At 36.7% G+C, this 22,352-nt stretch overlaps 1 protein-coding gene across 3 annotated transcripts in view; it reads left to right on the top strand.

The window, feature by feature from the left end:
- The window catches only part of PIGK (phosphatidylinositol glycan anchor biosynthesis class K), a 78,986-nt gene extending 59,284 nt beyond the window's left edge, over positions 1–19,702 (top strand). The window contains exons 11-13 of one of the 3 annotated variants that reach the window (XR_014618687.1): positions 13,468–13,650; positions 16,204–16,266; positions 19,650–19,702. Coding sequence is in view for 1 of the 3 variants with exons in the window: in XM_084291541.1 (XP_084147667.1) it covers positions 13,468–13,584 (117 nt within the window). In the remaining 2 variants the exon portion in view is untranslated. Of the gene's footprint in view, positions 1–13,467; positions 14,689–15,335; positions 15,426–16,203; positions 16,267–19,649 lie in introns of those variants that run through there. The other 2 variants (XR_014618688.1, XM_084291541.1) reach the window with 2 other exon arrangements.
- The last annotated feature ends 2,650 nt before the right edge of the window (positions 19,703–22,352 follow it).

The following is a 22,352-nucleotide window of genomic DNA, read 5'->3' as shown; positions in this document are numbered from 1 at the left end:
TTTCTTACATTCAGAAAAATAACATTTTTTTTTCCAGCTGAATCAGCTATGTGCTTCAAAATCCTGTATGCACAACCTTTCAATATATAATATTGGCATACTTTATGTACCCTTATCTTGGCTTTCACTTGGTCATGCTGTGATAGCCTTTTGTTGCATTTTACAGCCTGGTCACAGCTGTGATTTTAAGACAGTGGTTATTGTTTGTAACGTGCTCTAGATATGCTTAGAGCTTTACACAAAGAGACATGTTCAAAAATGCTTACAGCTTAAAGTAAACTTCACATAGCATGTTGGCAAAAAGCAAAATAAGGCTAGCAGTGAGAGATTCTAATTTGTAAACCAAGGCCATAAAGGACCATTATGTTAATCTCTTCTGATTTTCTGCACAAAGTCCATACATTGTTTGTTTATATTCTTCCTTTGTTGTGGCTATGCTGAGATCAGGAAGAATGACTAGAAAAAGTGAGTGAGTAGAGGTTGTTAGACGTTTAATCAAAATACTGTAATTATAGAGGGAGTATAAATTAAGAGGACAATTACCGCACGTTAGTACAGGTACATGATTAGGGAAAGTATGCACGATATTGCAGCTGTTATGGAGGAAGCAATATGTATGTGTCCCAGGGGTCTCAATTACTAACGTCATGTGAATTGTTGCACAGTGCTATAGATAAAATATCAATAGCTATCTTAGGCAGCTGATGTTGTCTTAGGCTGTTGCTGAAAGTGGAGGGAGGTTATTTTTAAGTGGGTTCTGTGATTTGAGACTCTTTGCTCTCCTTTGTGGTTGTAATAAGCTTGGGTAATGTTAGAGCTTTTTTGCAAAAATTATCTCTCCAGTCGTTTTCAGTCTTGGCATTGTAGTCCTCTATTAAGCATATAATTTACTTTTTTCTTCATTCTTTGCTTCCATGAGAATTTTTGTGATACACTGGTCTGCGTTCATTTGCGTTTGTCATTCATAAGCCTGGATTCTTAGATGTTCTGAGTCTTTTTGGATTTGTCTGCGCTGAGCCTCATTTATTTTCTGTTCCTTCAAATATTGGAAAAGTGAATACTATTTAGGTCACTGTGGTGAGTTGTCTCCAGTGGGGATAACTGAATAGGTTTTCAGAGCATAATGGTATGCAAATAATATACTTCTAACTCACATGGGAATAGACTGAATATATGCACAAGCTTTCTGTGACCTTAATAGGTTTGTAGGCATCATAACACACCATGTGCTGCTGCAGCGTAGTATGTGATGTACAAATATATAAGCTGTGGTGAGGGGCAAAGAAATTTATGAGCAACTCTGTGAAATTAATATGTGATTCATATACCTTATTGTATCTGGAAGTGTACACCAGTGATATATCTGATTTACTTTTGTAACATAAGCAGTAAGTATGATAATATTAATCACTGCTAACAAAATGGAAGGTGCTTAATATCTTATACTTAGAGCATGTTAATTCATTACACTGTTAAAGCTTGTTCATACTTGTTACAAGATGAAACTGAAAAACATACAGGAAAATGATAAGTAAGTTATTCCATTAGACTGGGTTTTACATTTTTGATACTTACAAGAAGTAGTAGGTTTTAGAAATGTTGCTGCTTTTAGTTCATTTTTATTACAGGTTCTAGAGTGGTTCAGGAAACAGATGCTGCATTTAAAAAAAGCTTTGTTTTAGTGAAGCTTTCTGTGCAAGAGAATTCATTCTTCCTAAAACTTCATTTCACTTAAATTAACTTGTATTGCCACTGAGGATGGCTTATATTAAACACAAAGGGAGGCTTAGCAGTTTAGACTTCCATCAAATAAACTGCATAACTAAAAAGAGAAGATGCCAAGCCTCACACTCTTGTACTTGAAAGTATTGTGTTCCCTCTCATGGGAACTCGAGATTAGAGAAATTATAAAGGCTTTGCATAAAAACAGGGAGTTAGAATTAATTTTTGCTTAAGCAGGGAAGTGTCAAAAGCCTATTATGGTAATTTTTCAATTTTATCTTAACTGTTCACACATTTTAAAATAGTTGTACAATTGAGTAGAGGCATAATTGATGTTTTGTGGTTTCTCTCTCTTTTTTTCTTTCCTAGGGCCATCATAAAGTGTAGCTTAGGTGCACTTAGAGGCCTGGGAGAAGTAGGTGTGCTAATTAAGTAGTTGATATTTTTCATATCATACTGAGAAAATTTGCCTAATGGACTGAAATAGTCTAAGAACGGTTCCTCTTTTCTTAATTACATCCAAGTACTAAATATCTAATATAGATGAAGATAGCAAAACTACAAAAAAAAAAAAAAGTAAGAAAACGTAAAATAATTTGGAAGTTGTAGAGACTATCTTCATTACTATCAGAGTAAATGGTAGCAGTTAAGGTCTACATGAAAAAATATTACTTTAATAACTTTATTCATTGTCTTTTAATATAAATACCGATTCTTTTAAAGAAGCTGAAAATGTCATGGAATGCAGAGCTACTGCAGAATTTGTTTTGTTAATCTATTTGGAATTAAAAAATTACCATTTTTTTCTATATCATAATACCTATAAAATGCTAGAGTTGTAGTTTAAAAATTATGTTTGATCTAAACAAGCTTTAGGGCTTCCATAATGAAAGGAAAACTGATTTATCAGAACTTTCAAATGGTAAATTAAATCACTTTTTCTTTCAGTAAGCACAGTATTTAGTGGAAGAAATATTATTCTAGAGTTGCTTTCATTTTGGTAACCAGTTTTACTGTTCCAGAGGAGATGTTTTTGGTGGAACAAGCTTCAGATTTGGCATGAGACTTACTGGCGAATGTGAAAGTAAGCAATATTCCTAAATGATCATTGATTAGGTAAGACTTCCATTTTTATATGCAGAGAAAAGGTATCTTTCCTATCTTGGAGCTATTTTTTTCTGCAAAAACCTCTTTGGGCTATGAAAGAGCTATCATTGGCATTCCCAATTATGACCAACTTGTTTTGAATTTTTTTGGCCTTGTCTGCAGTAGAAACTGGTGAAAAAAGTGGGATCTGCTGTATTACAGGTGTGAGGTACCTTGAGAGCTTTTCCTAATGCTGCTGAATGGCTTCTGTCAGAACCCACGTTCAGTTTCTCTTACTGTGAACATTAAGGAGCAGTCTGAATCTTCCTTAGCTCTTCTTCCTTTTCCCCCAAAACTGTGAATGGCAACTGCCCAGCTACAAGCACAATGTGGTCCTGCGGTTTGTGTGATGAGGTAGCAGGTCAGCATCGCTTCTGGATGCTGGCATTTTTCTTCTGGCATTTTACGGGTTTCTGGTGTTTTGTGTTTGTGTTGCTTGAATAATAATGCCAGAATAATGGAGCCAAGTGCACGCATATCTGTGTGTGTAGAGGAAGGAGGGGTTGTTTTTAGATCCTTAGGCAAAGTGCAAAGTATTTGTTGGTATGTATTGCTTATTTTATTACTTAATTCTGGTTGCACTGGGCATAGAAATGATGTTAGTGTGTGTTTGTGGAAGTGTGTGTTATTTTAGTGTAAGATTAAATTCTTTGATGTAACTTGTGTTACCTGTCACGAAATACATGCAGGATCAGGACCTTTCTATGTGAAACATTACTGAAGTACGTTATAGTAGGTTGTCTAAGATGGAAGATATAATTTCAGCTTTCTGCTGTCAGTTCAGTGTTCTGTAAAACTTTAATTTCTCACATAACCTTGTATAGTTTTTATTAATCATTGCTTTTGTGTTGCTTACACATGAAAGTTTCTCTGATAGACAGTGTTTATATAAATGGTATTTCAGTGAATAGTAAAATTAATAGTAGCAGTTTTCAATTTTTTTCTTATTTCTGCTATATGTTTTCTTCTGAGCACACGAGGAATAAAAAGTAGCTGTTACCAATAAGTTCACATTGATAAGGACAGAATATAAATGTTACCAATTTTAGCTTGACATGTTTTGTAGTGCTGTCTGTGATACTAGATACTTCTCAGAACATTTTTCCTCAGGTGATGGCACTGTTAGCTCCAAATATATTCACACATTTATCCCACTTAAGCATGTAAACTTGGTGAGGTGTTCTTGGTGATTTTTTGTGTTAAGTTAATTGTAGTTTGTTTACCCTTCAGTAGCATGCTGTGAGGAGCATGGCAATGTAACACAGAAGCTTTTGACAGTACTGATGAATGGCAAGAGATAGAGATATTGGCAGAATGTTCTCTAGTGCTCTGTCAGGAATTGTTTTCCTAAATAATTCAGAGAGTTGAAATTTGATGAAATCATTTCCATTTTAAGAATGGGTGGAAGGGGTAAATGAGTGAAGACTCCAGTATGGGAAGAGTTGTGTTCATATTGTAAAGCAGACAAGATAGCATCCTGTTTCAATGTTCTTGTGGAAATTCTTTGTATGCATTTGATTCAGCTTTGTGCAGGCAGCTACTTCCTCAGTGACCAGCTTTCTTGATCCGTGTGTGGCACCCTGCCAGTGCCAGCTTTCTCCTCCACACACCCTTTCCCCACGCATTGACTCTTGTGACTCAAGCGATCGCATATTACCAGGATTGTATGGAAGGAATGCTGAAAGCCCACCTACAAATCTGTGGCTGACAATCAGGCATTTAGTACTTACATGGGACATTTACAGCACCACATGACATCCGTAGGGCTGTAACCAGTGGTCACTTTAGGTGGTAGGCAGCTAAAGTGGAACAGGTTTGCCATTAGATGAGATGATCCGTGGTTTAATCCTTTTAAAGGACTTACCCTTTCAGAAAGGTGTAGATACTGTATATACTACATGTGTTAATCTGGGGGAGTACATGTATATATAGTCAGCTGTACTCATTCATTCTTCCAGGACTTTGTTGAACCCCAGGTGGCATCTGACTGATGAACTGGTGTCATGCAAATGTTATGGGGGAAAATGGAATATTTATGATACCATAAATCTGTCATTCTTTCTTAATGGCAGCTGCCTACAAAAACTCTTTGCAGGAATGAATCTGCTCTCTGGGACTCTTTGTTCTTTGACATATCAACCGTAACAGAAATGGCTTTCTGGTGTTAGTCTAATTATGTGCAACTACTAAGTTCCTGTATTGCTTCCATGTTTTATGATTTGTTTTCAAGGATGTATAGCAGCTAGAATAGCCAAAACTATTGGGTTGATGTTTCAGAATAGTTCTTTTTTTCCTTTTGTATTTTTTCTGCTCACAGAGAGAGTGTATACAACATAAACTTTGAGAATACTTGTCTAGCATGCAAGTACAAAACTAGTGCATACAACAATTGCTTTTAAAAGCAGGGTGGTGGGGGGGGAGCAAACAGATCTAGCACGAGCTGTAATACCCTGATTTCTCACTGAAAATGAAAATGTTTTGCAGTGAAAACATGGCTATATTTGATCTTGCTCATATATATATGTGCAGACACCTTTTGCCTCAGCCCTGCTTCTCCCTCCATTCATTTTTTCTCATGTCTGCCTCTTGAACGTAATGCAGTTTTGAGTTGTGCAAGTCAAAGTTAGAAAAACCTGGAGCTCTACTGCACACAGGTATAATGTTGCACACAGCTTAGGGCAAAAGAGAACTTTTAAAATTATAGTTGTAGAGATCCTGGAGACATTTAAAAATGAACAGTAAAAAGTACATGAATAGGGAGTATTTATTTGGATTCCAGTTTCTTTAAATTTAGCTGTTAAGACGTTTGATTAGATTTTGTACTCAATATGGCATATTGAGCAAAAGATCTAATGTTGTCTAACATCTGCTGTTAATACAGCCTGCCACCTGGAAATAAATGAATAGATACTCATGGGATATCCAGAAAAAAATGTGCAGTTAGAACCATCACTGCTACTTTGAAAGGAAGAGCAAAATAATTTATGAATGTCATGACTTCTCCACATAAACAGATACAACTTAATTTGAATTTGAGTGACGACATTGTACTTCATGATGGAAGTTTTGAGGCACACAATTAATTTTATGAGATAAGAAAAAAAGAAAAAACACCTGCCTCAGAGTACATGGATTTAAAAGTACTTGAGTGGTCTCTCTGTGTGATGCAGTGACCCTGTGGGAGAGCCTCGTTAGACTTCCCAGCAGGAGGCCAGTACGTGGGGCAGTCATCCCAACGTGGAGCAGGCTGCAGCACACACTGGCACATGCGGCCTCCTCTCCGTAGAGCTGAGTGGTTGCTTGTGCTTCCGATCCCGATGGTTTTGAGTCCCTGTATTTGTAGCAATAACCTTTGCCCTGTAAAAGACCTTGGGATAGTCTTTTCCCAGGGGAAAATGGGCAGTGTGTGCTGCTCCAAAAATATTGTTGTGAGAGTAGGGTGGCCCACCTCACAGCTTTCTAGTTAATACAAAATAAATGTATCCAGCTAGAGCCTCTACAGATCTTTTTCAAATCCTTTGAACTTTTGCAGCTGTTTTTTCTGTCTGCTTAATCAAAAGCCTAGGTAGCAGCAGGTGGATCATTTTTGGAGGTTCCCTCCACTGAGGTGTGGGCAAGTAGTGCATATTTCTGTCATTTTCAGACCCCCCTCTGATATAAGGACTTCAAGAACCTTATCCTTTGGATTGAATGCCTTCAGTCATGTTTTTGCTAATAATCCTCTTCTTGTTCACATTAAGTAAAAACATTTTTGAAAAGAAGGATGCTTCTCAGAGTAACAGTGGCCAACTTTTGAATATCAAGTCTGTTTAATTATGCTGCTCATCTATTTTTGCATGCTTCAGTTGGCATGATGCTCTGTTTGCAAATGTAATTCATGTATTTGATGTGGACTTTGATGTGAGCTTTAATGAAGATCATGATCGTGGCTTCATATAAAACTATGAATATGAACAGAAACACAATTTGCTTAGAATGAATGAATATGAATAGAAAAACAATGTCTAATAGACCCTAAAAATATGTGGTTTATATATATATATATTATATATGAAATAGCTTAATCTGGTGACTTTTTTCTTCTCTGCCCTTAAGCATATGCGTGATTTAGAGTGTCATAACTTGCTGGTACTGAGCAGGTAAGAGCTGAGCCCTCTTACCTCAGCAGAGTTAAGACCTCTGCTGTGCCACCCTGTAGCAGATAGACATGCATTGTTAGAGCTGCCAGTACAGAGCCGTGTTAGTTAGCTTTGGTTTTATCAAATCGCACCTCTTGGTTTGGAGGCCCCATAGCATGATTCCTGTTTGCCAATCAGGCATCGTTCATATGAGTGCTGGCTTGTCTGGGAATTAAACTGCACAGGGTCTCAGGTGCTGGGAAAGCTCCCTGTGATTAGAAGAAGTATATTATGTGTTGTGTCACAGGTTGGAAGATTAATGAATAATTGTTAAAACACAGAAAGCACTTTAAAGTGCTATGTAATGCTGAGAGATAACGCTGGAAGTAGAAAATAATAAGTGAGCAGCCATAATTGAAGTAGAAGTTCATTTCTAAAAAGCCCTAACAGATTATGTATTTTAGAAGGAAATGAAAAACTAAAGCTATCATAGCAGTATTTGTTTTATAGTGATTGTACAGTTTTCAAAGTAAATATTTAAAATGCAGTTGTTGGCAATGACATGTTAATTTAGTTTAACTGCTGTTTTTCCCCATATCTTCCATGAGTTTTTGTTGTTGATGAGTGAACTTTCTTCACTATTTTATTAATATTGGAGATATCAGTAATCATGGCACCGTGGTTAATAAATACAAACTGGGAGATTAGACAAGTGTGCTTTAAATTGTTTTGCAGATTAACAGGCGCCACTTAGGTTGGAGTTCTCTTATGACTTTAATCTTGCTGTGGGCACAAAAGAGGATTAAACTATTACTAGATGGCTGGAATTATTTGATTTCCCCCTCCCCACTGTGAGGACCACAAATCAAAACTGTAACCGACAAATTAGAAGTGCATACTCCTAATAAAAGCTCTGAGGATGTATTTTATGCCATGATTTACTTGTGATGCACATAAATTTGTTCTGAAATAAAACTTTATTATGTGTTTTCTCATAAGAATTGAAATGACTACCCAATTTTAAATTGTAAGTAAAGCCAAATTCTTATGGAGTGTCTCTAAGAAATATATAAAGTGCTGTTGACATGGGGTCCTGCCTAGTGGAAGTTGGCTTTTCCATAGTTTCCTTGTCCTTTGGTTTGATATATATATAAAATATATATATTAGTTTTTTTTTCTGAGATAAGAAGTAGGTGATCTTGGGTCTGAGGTTTGTCTTGGATTTCAAAGACCTCCTTTTTGAAATGTGGATCATTTCTTTTTTCAGGTATCAGTATTGGTTTTCAATATAGACTCTAACATAAATATCTTGACAAACAAAACATAAAAGCTGTAGTATTGCAATGAAAGAAATAGAAATGATCATTCCAAAGGAGAATGATCAAGAAAAAAATCTTGGAAATCTACATCCCAAAATAATGTAACATTCACACCAATGACCTAATAATGATGCAGGGCACTGCACTGACAAGCAGCAATTGTGCTTTACTTCTCTGCTAGTGCTTGCTGACCCCTAAGACATATAGAGGTGGAGAAATCCACAGAGAGATACGCACGGGACTTCCCCTAGTAGCTGCTGCTGTCTGCCAGAAAGCCCCAGGATCCTAAGTGGTATTTTATATCACGTCCGCTGCAATAAATAGACCAAAATGGGCCTAGAGCACTGTGAAATTCCAGAGAGAATTAAGCAGGGATTAATCTGAAATATGATAGCTGCCACTTTAACGGACTCATTGGAATACAGAACTTGTAACTTTTGATTTTTGTGTGATGGCATATGGATATTTTGCACTTCTGTGATACAAATGCACACCACCTGTCTCAGGTTGGGTAGAACAGCCCATGTAGGAAAGCTTGTGTACGTATTGATTTTTAAGGTTTTGCATCCTTTCCTGAAGCCCTGTGTGGAATAAGATGTTGGTGTAGACTGAAGAATTGACATCTTTCTTGCTTGGGAATTTCTACATTCCTGACTGTTACGCTGCTACGTTTATACTGTGTGCATTGCTTTTTCTGGAATCTGGGTTTAACTCAAAGCTTTCTGTACCAATATTTTTATCCTTATTCAGGACACCAACACAAAGGGGAGTTCTGCTGGAAGAGGACTGTAGGATTGGATTATAATGATATTTATCATAGTGTTTTCCATGTGAAATGTTAATATGTGATGCTTTAAATCTTGTTTCTGTTCTGATGTGACATTTTAAAATTAGACCATTCTTAATCTAATTACTACTTCAGCTTTAATACTTTTTATTTCTTGCATAAAATTCATTTTAATTGCAATAACAAGTACTGTATGTTTTATGAAACACCTTCACTGAAACTCTTGGATACTTTCCATTATGGTCTCTGTAGACCCATCCAGTTTGAAAATACGCTGCTTTATCCTCTCCTTAATTACAGTACTTGGAGCAACTTTCTGTTAACTGTTTCATAAGTTCTACAGAATAATGAGTCTACCAGAACTAGAGAGAGTACAGCAGAAAACTGTTCACAGGAGGAAGCTTGCTGTTGCTTAGCTACCTATCTTTTTAATTTGGGATCTCCAGCAACTCAATAATGACTAGCCCTTAAGCTGCTAAATGCATTTGTTCATGACGCATTGTGCCATTTTGTATGTGTATTTCACCTGTGTGTTACAGCTATTATTGTAGGGAGAAAGAGGGCGTTTATAATGGGGTTGTATTTTACCATAAATCACAAAACCTAAATATGTCAATTATATAAGCAGTACTTAGAAAAGTTCTTATGTGTGTTCTGCTACAGTGAAATTCAGAATGAGTCAAAAAGCTACTGCCTCTGCTTCTCCAGATCAGTCCCAAATAAGAGAGTTATGCATAATTTGTAAGTACTGCAACTTGTCTGTAGTCTTTCAATCATACGCATTCTGACATCAATTTAGGCACAATAAAGCTATACAATTAATTACAAATTTAAATACTGCAACACTTAACATTTTTTGTCCATATTTAGCAATTTATTACAAGTGAGAAAATGCCTGAATTTCAAAAATTGCCTTTCACAGAAATTTACTGGAATAAGACCCTGAATTAGGCCCTGTTCATGTGATAAGTACTGATTTTTTTTAAATTATTATTTTTAGGAATCTGAAAGAAACTTTTTATTCACTAATGCTTTATGATCAATCCTAAAAGTGATACAAAGGGCCAGCTTATCTAGGGATTGCTTATGGCCACAGAACTGGTATAAGCATAGGAAGAAACCATCTTTTCTAAAACTGTTTCCAGTACGTGTAGGTAAAATAGGAAACCTTTCTATTCACTATTGAAATATTTCTGATTTTAATAGCTTTTCCCACTAGGAGAGATCTCAGTGACGTTTCCCTGCCCTCCTGAGCAAAATTCTATAGGTGAAGAAGTTTCTGCAGCGATCCTGGCACTAGGCAGCCTCCCTGCAGAGGCTTGCCTGTGCTCTACAGGAGGCCATCCCAGCCTGGCCTCTGACTTCAGGGTGAAACACTGAGGTGCTGCTGTGCCTCCTAAGTGTGATTCCACCCTTCTGTGCCCACACAGGTGCGCAGGCAGTGCTTTTGGCATTGACACAGCTGCGCCAAGAGGGAAGAATTGCTGGGTGAGCTGTTACAGCTGTGCTGGCCAAAAGCTCTGGCAGGATATGTTACAAGTACAGTTCGCTGACGTTAATTTCCAGAAGCAGGGGCTCCATCCTAAATCCAGAGGGGTGTGATTCACAGGTGAGACAGGCAGCTTTTCCTAAATGAACCCTGGTGCTTAGTTGATGTGCCCAGCTGGACAGAGATGTGTTACTGAAGTTTTCTATGTAACATTTGTTATGATTTTAAATGGATGAATTTGTCAAGTCAAAAGCTACTTATGTTTTTATGTCAATGACAAACTTTCTTGGGAATCTATGATTAAGCTAAAGAAACCTGCTTCTTTCAGCACTTACAGGTATACTTTAAAGGTTTAGACATGAGTCTGTGTAATCTCATTTTAGGCATTGAAAAAGTTTTGATGTCTGTATGCCCCCAGTGGAAAATACTTGCATATTTCTATATAATTTTGTGCTCAATTAACCTCACTATTGACTTCCAGATGTACAGTAGAGTTGCATTTCTCTGCTCTTTTATTGTGGTTTAATATGTGCATGTAGATTCCAGTTTCCAGGTCTGTGAATCTTTTTTGTTAAGATAATTTATTTTTAAGATGGCCAAGTATGTAGCTCTTGTATAGCCTCAGATGTTTTGTGGGACCTTCATGTTTTTAACAGTAATATATCTTTCAGAATTTAACACTGCATCGTATGGCTTTAAGCTGGTAATTTTTATGTCCTTGATATCTCAGTGTAGAGACATTACTGCACTGGCCTTTGTTTCCTTGTGGAATTTCATGGAGGAGCTTTAAATACATGGCATGACAAAATGGAAAACCATACTCATAGATCACCTTATAAATATTTATTCATATAAATTCTTTAAAGAAATTAAATTACGTGTTCTATACAAAATAGGAGAGAGAGGCTTTTAGTGTCACTGACTGCAAATTGAAGTCATTTGTCTAGAAGGGTCAGATGCCACTTTGTGGTAAGGAATTTGTCTGAGATCCAAGAAAGGAAAGATTGATAGTACAAAGAGATTGATGAAACGGGCACTGTAATATGCATACGAAGTTATGGGTTAATTAGGAGGATTTAAACAAGAAAGTTCCTCTGTGTGGAGAAGTGTCATGTGCTGTTACTTTCAGAAGTGAGGTGTGCTGGCAGCCTTTTTGAATGTTCAGAGTTGATTTCCTGAGATCTTTATATGGAGATGGGTTGTGAAATCAGTGAGGTGGCAAATTACCAATATCACGTCCATTGCAGCTGATGGTTGCTCCTGAGGAAATTGAGTGGTTTGCATACATATATATACCATCTTTGGGATATATCTTTGGTTTAGTTGTTAATAATATAAATTATAGTGCTTGTTCTGTGATACCTGTATCAGAGGAAACAAAATCATTAATATTTCTGAGTTATCAGCTTCTTTGGGTGTCTCGGGGGGCATAGCTCTCGTTCCACTTTTAAGTGCAATCATGGTACTTATGCAAAAATCTTAAAGCTGTAACTGTGTAGCTTAGAGAGTGGGAGCTGAATATCCACAAACATTGTTTTCTTGTTGATAGAAAAGCTGTTTTGAAAGAACAGATGCTGCAAACACTTCCTCATTGCTTTGAAGTTCACCAGCCACTTGGTATGTTTAATGGAGAACAGTAAGGCAGGCTTTCATAAGCAGATGCGTGCAGAAATTGAAACAGTACCATCTTTTGTAAGTTATTCACGTGGCTGAAAGACAATTTTAAATTTGACTTAAATGCAACAAAGCTAAAATACTCAGTGTGCCCCTTGTTCCTCATTCTGTATGAGGACAGAATAGTGCAAATCATTCAGCAAGGCAGGAATAAAAAACTCAGAAAGTACAGTATTTATTATTGTAAAAGTAAATCACTTCTGTCTGCAAAGCAACCTGTAAAGCATAACTGCTGAAGCAAGAGTTGACATAGGCATGAGGGACTGAATTATACCTCTAAATACTGTAATTCTGATATTTCTGTCAGGATATTCTTAACTAAAATTTTGTATTCATACAGATTCACCTTGCTGCTTAGCCTTAGAGATAAGAGCTGCTGCACACCCCAAGATCTATCTCCCAGAATCCATTTCTCACAGAATATGGAGTATCTGAAAGTTTTGTCAATATGAGAAGAGGAAGAAGGGGACAGATGAGTTTTATCTCGCCTTACTGTTAAGTGTGTGATAGAAAAAGCCTTAACAGATTGCAGTGAATTTCTTCTTGCTGAAGATGAAAAAATTGTTGAAGGGGCAGGTATTTGAATTGCAGAATACATTTCTACATTAAGGAAAAGCAGTCAGACTCAGTGAGGCCTCTGGGAAATGTGATTGACATTAAAAACAATCCTGTTTTGTGTTATGATATTCCTTTAGTAATGAATCATAGCTTTTTATATGTTTAGATATCTGTTTATTTAAAAATTTCTGAATACAGAAGGAGCTGTAGAAAACATTCTGGGTAGTGGAAAAACAATACCTTGTCTTCTCTTCTCTCTCATGTTTTCACTTCCAGGATCAGTTTTTCATACTTGTAAATTCTTCTCTTTTATTAACATGAAACCAGGTACGAGAAATTTTGTCCAAAGAAGTGAGTTTAAACACGTCCCACAGTGACGATGTGGACCATCAAAGTAGCATCATGGGCACAGTTCTAGTGGCCTTATGTGGTTTTTTTAACCTCCCTGCTTGAGCATCCCCTCTCTATCAGCATTTACACCACATCAAGAAGAAAGACATTTCTTCTTTATGAAGAAATACAGCTTAATGGTGCTTTTCTCTGCTGCCAGGAGTTTTACTTTATTTTTGCACTTGATAAAACACTGTGCCTGTTTAATATGGAGACTAAGTATGAAATCTTTGTTTTTCTCTTTTTGTTTGTTCTTTTTTTCAGAAGCCAAAACAAAAGGACTGGCATCCTCCTGGAGGATTTATTCTAGGACTCTGGGCATTGATTATCATGGTTTTCTTCAAAACATATGGAATCAAGCACATGAAACACATCTTCTGAATCTGAGCAAGCAAGATGATTGCACTGACTGCTTCTTTGGATTCCCTGGTGTCATTTGAGTTCCCTGTATGTGTATTATGGTTGTAGTGAAAAACAGTGTTGCAATCTCACTTCAAATGTTTTTTTGAAGTCATGTCTTCTGCTTCTTTTTCTGAAAAGAGTCTCACAGGTGGTTATAAAATTAGACTTCTTTTTTTTTTTAAGTTTGTTTTAAGTATATTTTAATGCTTTTTTGAGCTTATCTTTCCAGTTAAATTTAAAAAGAAGGGGACTTAAATATCTTAACAGAATTTCTAAGGTTGACTATGAAATGTGAATGGGCAAATTTATTCCCCTATACTTATAAGTAAATCTTAAAAGAGTCATCCTATCACTGAAGAACTAGACAGTTTGCGGAACATTATTTAGGATGTCATTTTATCAATAAAAGCTTAAGCCACTTTGCAGACTTTAGCATGATGTATTGAAACCTTTCTTCAGAAAAACAAAAAATACAAGAAATAGTCTAGAAAGATACTGATTTTTTTTTTTTCCTGCTCTGTTAAATACAACCCTAAGAACAGTCCTCTCACCTTTAGGCAATTTTGGATTTAGGATTGTATGAACTGGTGAAAGTGAAACAAATATACACGATAACCTCACTGAATCTACTTCATAAAATGCTGAAAAGGGTGAAACTACAACTATACCATGTCCATTAGGAACCCTTAATAGATGTCTTTTCACTTCGTATGATCCAGAGTTGGCCTCTTTCAGGGTTTTCAGTGCACTGGATTTTTGCACAGAGCAAAACTGACTCTAGCATCAGGATGAAAAATGTTATCAGTTGTACTATTGTACTCTATAATGTCTGAGCACTTGGAAATGAGGTTTATTGTTTAGGTTTTGTATATTCTGTTTTGGCATATTGATTTGTTCTTCTTCGACGTGTAATGATGAATGCATGCTAAATGCATTTTGTCTGTACAATATACTAATACTAGTGAAGAGAACAAATTTCTGCATGTATGGAAACAATGAGGCTGTCAACTAGGTGATGCTCTCGCAGTGTGCTTTTGGAGTCTGTTCCCTATCCTAATCATAATAAAGCTGATACATACATGATCTGAAGTCACTAGGAGTTATCTGTAATCACATTATATCGGAGGCAATAGTGATGTCTTAGCATATGGTATTGAGCATTTTCCTATTGCTCAGAACATACAAATCTCAGTGCTTATACATTTTTATTGTTTTTTCCTTTCAGATTGACTGTGGCATCATAGCCTTGGGTTAGGGTTAGTGACCTTGTCAGAGAGCTATATGTGTATGATGTGTATGTTTGTCTTGGATAACATTTTTCGCAAGCAGTAAATTAATATGCAAAACCTGATACAAGGGTGACTTCTTAAAATGTGTAAAGTTGTATCTTTCTCAGTTATTTCTAATGCAATAATCAACTAAGATCTGTTTTAGACAGACTAATAGGAATGTAGAGACATTATAGAAATGTATAGATGCTTTATAGAAATGAATCCTACAGAATTTGTTCTTAGAAGATTTGCTTACATTTAATTTTTTAATCCAGCCTTTGATACTCTTTTTTGTATTTTAATGAGTATTTTTAATCACATACTTTATGTCTAAGTTTTATCACTTACTTAAAAGTGGCCAAAGTGAAACAGATTGAGCTTTCTGCCTTACTTCAGCTGCAATTACACTTACTCAGACTCCTCTGACCTTACTCAATTTCTCTCTTTCCCTCTTTCCAGCCAACTTATCCAGGATGCAATAGGTAGAAAGCAACAGAACTCAGCTGAATTTTGCAAGTATCAGAAGATACCACAGTTACTGTATTTTTAAAAGCTTATCAGCTTGGGGAAAAGGAGGCAACTAGGTTGGTTATTAAAATGCTATTTATGAATAGAAGCACTCAGTAAATATGCCTGTGAAGGTGATTAAATTGAAGCGAGAACAACAATTAGACTGAAATGTACCAAACTATGCTTTGGGCATTTCTAGCATTTTTAAAAGCACAAAGTAAGGAGTTGATATAGATAGTTCTTAGAGAAACCATAAAGTTGTCTGTGCTACATGTATGCCAGTATTTTCTATACTACACTAACTTTTATTCCTTGAGCAGTTATAGGCTGAAAGCAACCTTAGAAATGTCTCAGAATTGTCTGTGAATGTGTTTTGTGCAATTATTTATTTATTTGCTTTAAGCTAGTAATCTTTTTCCCTGTCAGCCCTTCAAACACAGTTTGGGATCTGGGCTCTGGGAACAAACCAGGACATTCTTACACACCATGTGTGCTTTTCAGGCCAGAAAATATGCTTGTGCAGTGTAGATGCTTTCTGCATTGTGCACAGATGATCTTTTTAATGGAATCCAGAAAACAAGCCAGATGGCAGTTCCTTTATTTTTCCTTGCATAGAAAGTTATAGAGCAGAATTAATTTCAGCATTGTGTGGGTCTACAAGGTCTGTGAACCAAGCATGCCCATGCTTGCAGGATTTTGTACATGCATGTCTGCATCCTGTACTATGTAACTGCATTGACGTGTCTTGCAATGGGTTTTATAGGCATTTTAGAACACTGGAAGCTGATAAAAATGTAAAATAGTGGTTTCGTTTCAGTTTTTCAGCTCTCTTTCAGAATCATGTGTTGAAATGCATTACCATTATTCAACTGGAGAAATGGTAAGTTAACAGTAGGTTTATACTCCTATACACACTCTCATGCCTCTGCACTTCATTTGATTTCTAAATTGTCTTTAAAATGCTGTATACATTTGAGAACAGTTTTGTTTGACCATGCCCAAACATTTACATAAATGCACAACTGTAAGGCATACTTCTGTAACAGACTGAAAAGCAAGATCTCCACAGAAATCAGTGGAGAAGGAAGCCTAAGCAGTGATGAGATGATCAGCATTTGATTCATCTGTGCCAGCCAAACACTTATTTTTTTATCTGAATATTGCCATGAAATGCTGTCTTTCTAGTGCAGGCAAAGATCACAGACTCATAAAAAATGTCTTTACAAGAGTATCTCTCTTCTCTAGAGATTGGTCTGGTTTTTGTCCCTTTTTCCTTCCCCCCTTCCCCCCCACCTTTCCTTAGAGGCTGGTCTCCATTATGGACTTCAGGAAAGCAAATGTAATCTGGTTCTAATTCTGTTGCTGAGTGTCTGCAAATTGAGTCCATTTCCATCTCTTCTTTCAGCAATCAGGAATTTCTGTTCTCTGGTACCACATCCTGGAAATGCGTACTGGAAGTGAATAGATCTCATGGTCTAATGCCCCTTCAAATGGGGATAGGTAGATGTTAAAGCAGGGCTGAGTTGTACATAGTACTAAGCCAGTGATTTGTGAAAGAGCAAAGACCAGATTCAGCTATGAATTTATCATGCATATAGAGGATTTACATAGTGATAAGGACAGGGAAGTATTGTACATGTATATGGAACAATTTTGGGACAAAGCCTGGGATCATCAGAAAACTCAAGTGTCCCTGTGTATAGATCTTCCAGCTCTGTTTGTCAGAGAGCTCTGTGAGACCTGTTTGACTTTTATTATACTTTCTGGACTAATTCACCTGTGGACTGAGGACAAGCATAAAATATGTCACCCAGGAGACTAATTAATCCATGAAGTTATGAACTACAGAAAATAATGTATATAATGGAAGTGTCTTGTCCACCGTAACTAGTTCTTTACAATAATGAGCATAATAGATTTCTTGCATTTTTTGAGTGTTAAAAGGTGTTTTTGTTCTTTAAATAAAAAAGGGGGAGATGCTTTTTGTGGAAGATAACTTCTGCTCTGTGTATTCCACTGTTACCTCTTTACGTCTCACTTTACGTCTTTCCATTAATTTTAAAAAATAATGTGCTATATGTGGGGAAATGCATCTTCAAAGTGTGGGTGTTTTGTGTGAAAACTTATATATGCTGTGTAATATGTTCCGAAATCAGCATTTCCTAGCACTAATTTAACATGGAAGCAATTTTAAATAAGTTACGTTTTCTCATTAATGAGGATTTCTGCCGTATTTTAATGATTGAATCGACAGTGTTTAAGGTTTCAGTTCAAAGTTTTTGAGGGCATACTTAATGTTCAGTTGTACTGTCTTCTTCCCCCTCAAGTTTTAGATTGTTGTTGTTGTTCTGTATGTATATACGTACAGCACACTGAAGCCTTGTCAATACAGCCATGTCTTTTTATTAATAGGCTTACTAGAGATGTGGATTGTATCAGCAGAAGTTACTTGGTAGCACTGTGTACAGGAGTACATTGAACACAATAAGCTACACCAGAGATGGGCTGTTTTTGTAGAATAACAGCAGTGCTGGCAAAGCTCTAGCAAAGATGCTTTTACTTTTGGTATGATTTTTTTTCACACTGCTCGCTAATTCATAGCTTTGGTGACACAGCTCTGTGGAGACCGGGCAACCAGGCTATTTCGTTTGGGAGATTCATGGCATGTCATACCAGTTGTCAAAGCTGATTAATTTGAAATAGCACATGTATTTCCTTCCATGCTTGAAAATGGACTTATTGCAATAACGCTGTCATATATTAAATGTTTGACTTGGTCCACTGGTTTTGCATGTAGCAGGCATTTTAAGTTTAGACTCCATGCTTTCTTTACATTTGGTTCTAATGTAATGTTACTTACTTGTCGAATGCTTTATTTATTTACCAATGAAGAGTACCACTAAGTATTATATACTGCTGTTTGTTTTTTGTTAGCTCCTTACTCTCTTTGTGTTTCATATACTGCTTAGTTAGAGATATATATAACTGTATTAAAACATAAATGCTGTAGTGAGAAATGTTCCAGTTTTGTCCAACACAAAGGAACATAATGCTAGTAATGTCTTCCAGTTTTGACATTGTGTGCAGCTTGATTATAGCAAGGATGGAAGGAGGGGAGGTTAGAAATGTTATCTGCTTTCTCTGTTTGTTAAAATACAAACCTAACCTATGCTCTTGCCTTGAAGTCACATCAAATGTTTTCCTTATGAATTTCATTCATTCTGCTATTAATAGACTTGGATCGTGCATGTTTGGATTGCAACTAATAGGCTCTAGCTTGATCTGACGGCCAAAGTGAAGTCAGCAAAGTCCTAAAACCTTATACTCTGCTAAATATGCATTATTCCCTTTATCTTCACTATACTTAAGGAAGTATCTGTTGTCCTAAAAGCTATTGATGTTATCTTAATGGTTGTCTGTCTTGGCGGTGTAAAGAAGCTGGCTGATTTAAATATCATTGGGCATCTCCTAAAGGAGATAAATCTGCTCTGAGAAATCAGAAATGATTAAGATGGCTTTCCTTGGCTGTTAAAAAGGGTCCAGTTTTGCTCTCCATCTGAGCTAAGTGCTTTGACGTTGCTTTCAGTAAAATGAAAATGCAGTTACTGTTAGATCTTGCGGCTGCTTGGCACAGGCCTTTGGTCTGCGTGGGCATACTGTGAGCATGGCAAGACGGTAACTGCTTCAGTGTACAAATCAATGTTCATTGTATACAGGATTTTTAAAATTATTATTTATCTATTTATTTATTTAGAGTCTAGCCCTTGTGCCCTGGTTTCCACCAAGATAAAGTTAGTTTTTCTCCTAGTAGCTGGTATGGTGCTGTGTTTTGGATTTAGGATGAGAATAACGTTGATAACACACTGATGTTTTAATTGTTGCAGAGCAGTGCTTACACTAAGCTAAGGACTTTTCAGCTTCTCACAGCACCCTGCCAGTGAGGAGGCTGGGGGTGCACCAGGAGATGGGAGGGGACAGAACCAGGAGAGCTGACCCAAACTGGCCAAAGGGTTGTCCCACGCCATGTGATGTCATGCAGAGCAATCATATGGGGTTTTGGGGTGGCTGTCCAGGGTGGGAGGGAGACCCATGTATGTCATATATGTCCCATATATGTCATATATTGTTACATCTTCCTCTGGAATTCTGCTTGTAACCTTATGGTGATGGAAAAGCTAATGATGTGTTCTCTTAACCTCTGTTTCCTGTGTTCTGATGGATTCCTTAGGTAACGATCTTCTCTGTTACGCTGTGCTTCCATAGATTTTTTGTAAGTCTTTGAAGAGCGACTTTGCAAAATCAGCTGTGGAGCTCCAAGTGGACTCATCACCTGGATCTTGTCCGCTTTCTTCAGAAAACACTGAAGAGGTGTGAATGGATTTGCAAGGCATGCCTTTTCTTACAAAAACTGCACTGATTTTTAGCCAAGACAAGTCTTTATGACTGCTAATTCTGTTCTGTTGTTACAGCTTTCCATCTATTCATTTGGAATGTGCTAGGATTACTTGTCTGTAGTTTCTTGTCTTTGTGATCGTGATTTCTGAAGACACTTTCCAAACAAATTATTCTACAGTAAGTAAGGATACTGTATGTTGATCATCTGTTTAGCAGTTTCTCTGTCTTGCTCTGGTGTTCAAATACAAGGTAAGAAAAATTTTAACTTCTGCTGGCACTGCAAGAGTGTGCCTTGTTAGAGCTGTGCTGTCTTGCACACAGCTCTGGGAGGGTGCCACAGAAGGGAAGGAGATGCTGGTTTGTGGCCTCTAACTGCGCACCACAGTTCTTTGTGATACTGTGTTTGCCATGGAGCCTGTTCAACATTCAGCCACGATAAAAGTCACCATCTTTATTTTCACTGTGATACTGAAAGTACATCCTTACTGTGATTAAATGTTGTTTGAGGTTGCAAGTTTTGTTGTCATTTTCATTGTAGAAAATGCTTTAAAAAGTAGTGGTTATAACAGATATTCAGCATGAGCAGTTATTTTAGAGCCATTTTATCAAACGTCCTTTGAGGCATTTATATTTTTCAGCTTCTGTCCAGAGAAAGCTTACCATCTTAGGCTCTTGTCCTTTCAGATTTCCCTGTTCCTTTTTTTTTTTTTTTTTTAGGCGACTGTGTTCCAAAAAAATTTTTTTCTTCTCTCCTTATAAAATCTTGTGATATGTAAGGTATGCTGGCAGTAGGTAGCTGGAAACTCAGAATTGATCAGTATTAAGTAACGTACCAGAAGTGGAAAACTCACAGAAGCTGTAAGGTTTCTGCACTTTGTTCTTTTTTGCAGTACATTTTTCTGTTTTACAAATACTTTCATTGTTTAACTGTTTCCATACCCATTATTTTTTATATCCCTAAGGTATGTTTTTAATATAGATAGAAATTGCATCTCCTTGCATCAAATAAAAAACTTTCATTATTCAGAGGTGATTTTCAGAATTTTTCAAAGAGTTTTTGTGGTGCATACAATAGATGTATAGAAAAATGAAAAGAAACTTCTGCAGCACAGTGTTTGCTGTTGAGCCACAACTTTCCACACTGTCAGCTTCAGCCTGACTTTGATCTTCCTGTTTCAGGGGAATATAGTTAGACAGCACAAACCATGCTCCATTGCCCATTTGTTAGATTCCCTTCAGCTCATCCCCTCAAACTTACTGGCTGGGTAGTAATCTGCTCCATACAAGTCTTGTATTTGGAATGTTCTTCCATCTGTTTTTCTGTTGTGTCCTTGCCTCCTGAGCACTATCTAGATTAAAAATCATTTTGACTTCCTAAGAAGTTCGCTTGAGAAGTACCGTAGAACAAGACCCAGGTAAACTCATCCTGCAGACTTTTATCAATGTATACTCCTGTTTGTTTGTGTGAATGTATAATACATGAAAATACCATTGTGTGTTCTTTGAAGTCATGGTTCCTGACACAACTGGCTAAAGCCAAGGGTAGTTTGTCAGCAGACCTGAATGTCTTCTAAAAACAGGGTGCTAACGCTGTAGTTCATATGTTCTTATTAAGTTATTTAACGTAGTATGTAGTTACTTGTTATTAAGTTAAGTAACTCCTTTCCTCAGTTTTCTTCTCCAGGAATAGGCAGTATTAACTTGTTGCTCTGAGGTGCTCTAAAACTCTGTATGGAAGGTTTTCTCAGGGGCATTGTGTCTTATTTTGTACAGTGATGCTGTTAGCTGGGCATTTTGCAACTGTGTTGTGCCAAAATAACAGAAACCAATGGTGATATTTTTCCATTCTTAGTTGCAGAGATTTTCTTTATCATTCTCAGCTCTCATTTGCGCATGGCATGGCTTAAGAGCTATGGTTCTTCAAGATGAAAAATAGCTTCTCTGTTGAAGCCTAACATAACAGGACATAAGATGTGCTACAAGTTCAGAGCTGAAGTAACAGATCTTATAACTGCTGATCTCTGTAAACACTGTTTTGCAAGAATTTTAATATATAAAATGATGCACAATGAAGCTCGTGAATTGATCAAATTATAGCGAGGAGTGTAAAATGACAGCATAAACTAGAGAATCCTGGTTGTACTACTTATCGCTGGCCTGACAAGATCTTACGTTATAAATCTGTTTGTTTTATAACTAGGCCATAAAACCTTACTTCAGGCTGAAATGTAGCACGATATGATATAGTTGAAAATTTTGCGTTTATAGAAAAATACATCAGTGATTTTTAAATTAAAATTGCAGTGTTTTAGAACTATTTTTTTTTCACTCATAACTTGCACTTTCCGGACTGGATTTATATTCTCCATAAATCCGTGATCAATCCTATTCAAAACTTGCTGTCTTGGCTTCATCAAATTCTCTTTTCAGTAAGTCTTCTATATGCAGGTGTGACTTACTCTTAGAAAAGACATCTTCATATTTTTTTTGTAATTACGTTGGGGAACATGCTGAATCAGCATAGGAATTTGATAAGAAAAGTGAGTTTTGAGTTTGTTTTGTTTTTTAAAA

The sequence above is a fragment of the Netta rufina genome (genome assembly GCF_964035555.1).
Source record: "Netta rufina genome assembly, chromosome: 8".
Taxonomy (NCBI): Eukaryota; Metazoa; Chordata; class Aves; order Anseriformes; family Anatidae; genus Netta; species Netta rufina.
This window is presented reverse-complemented; position numbering and strand designations above follow the sequence as displayed.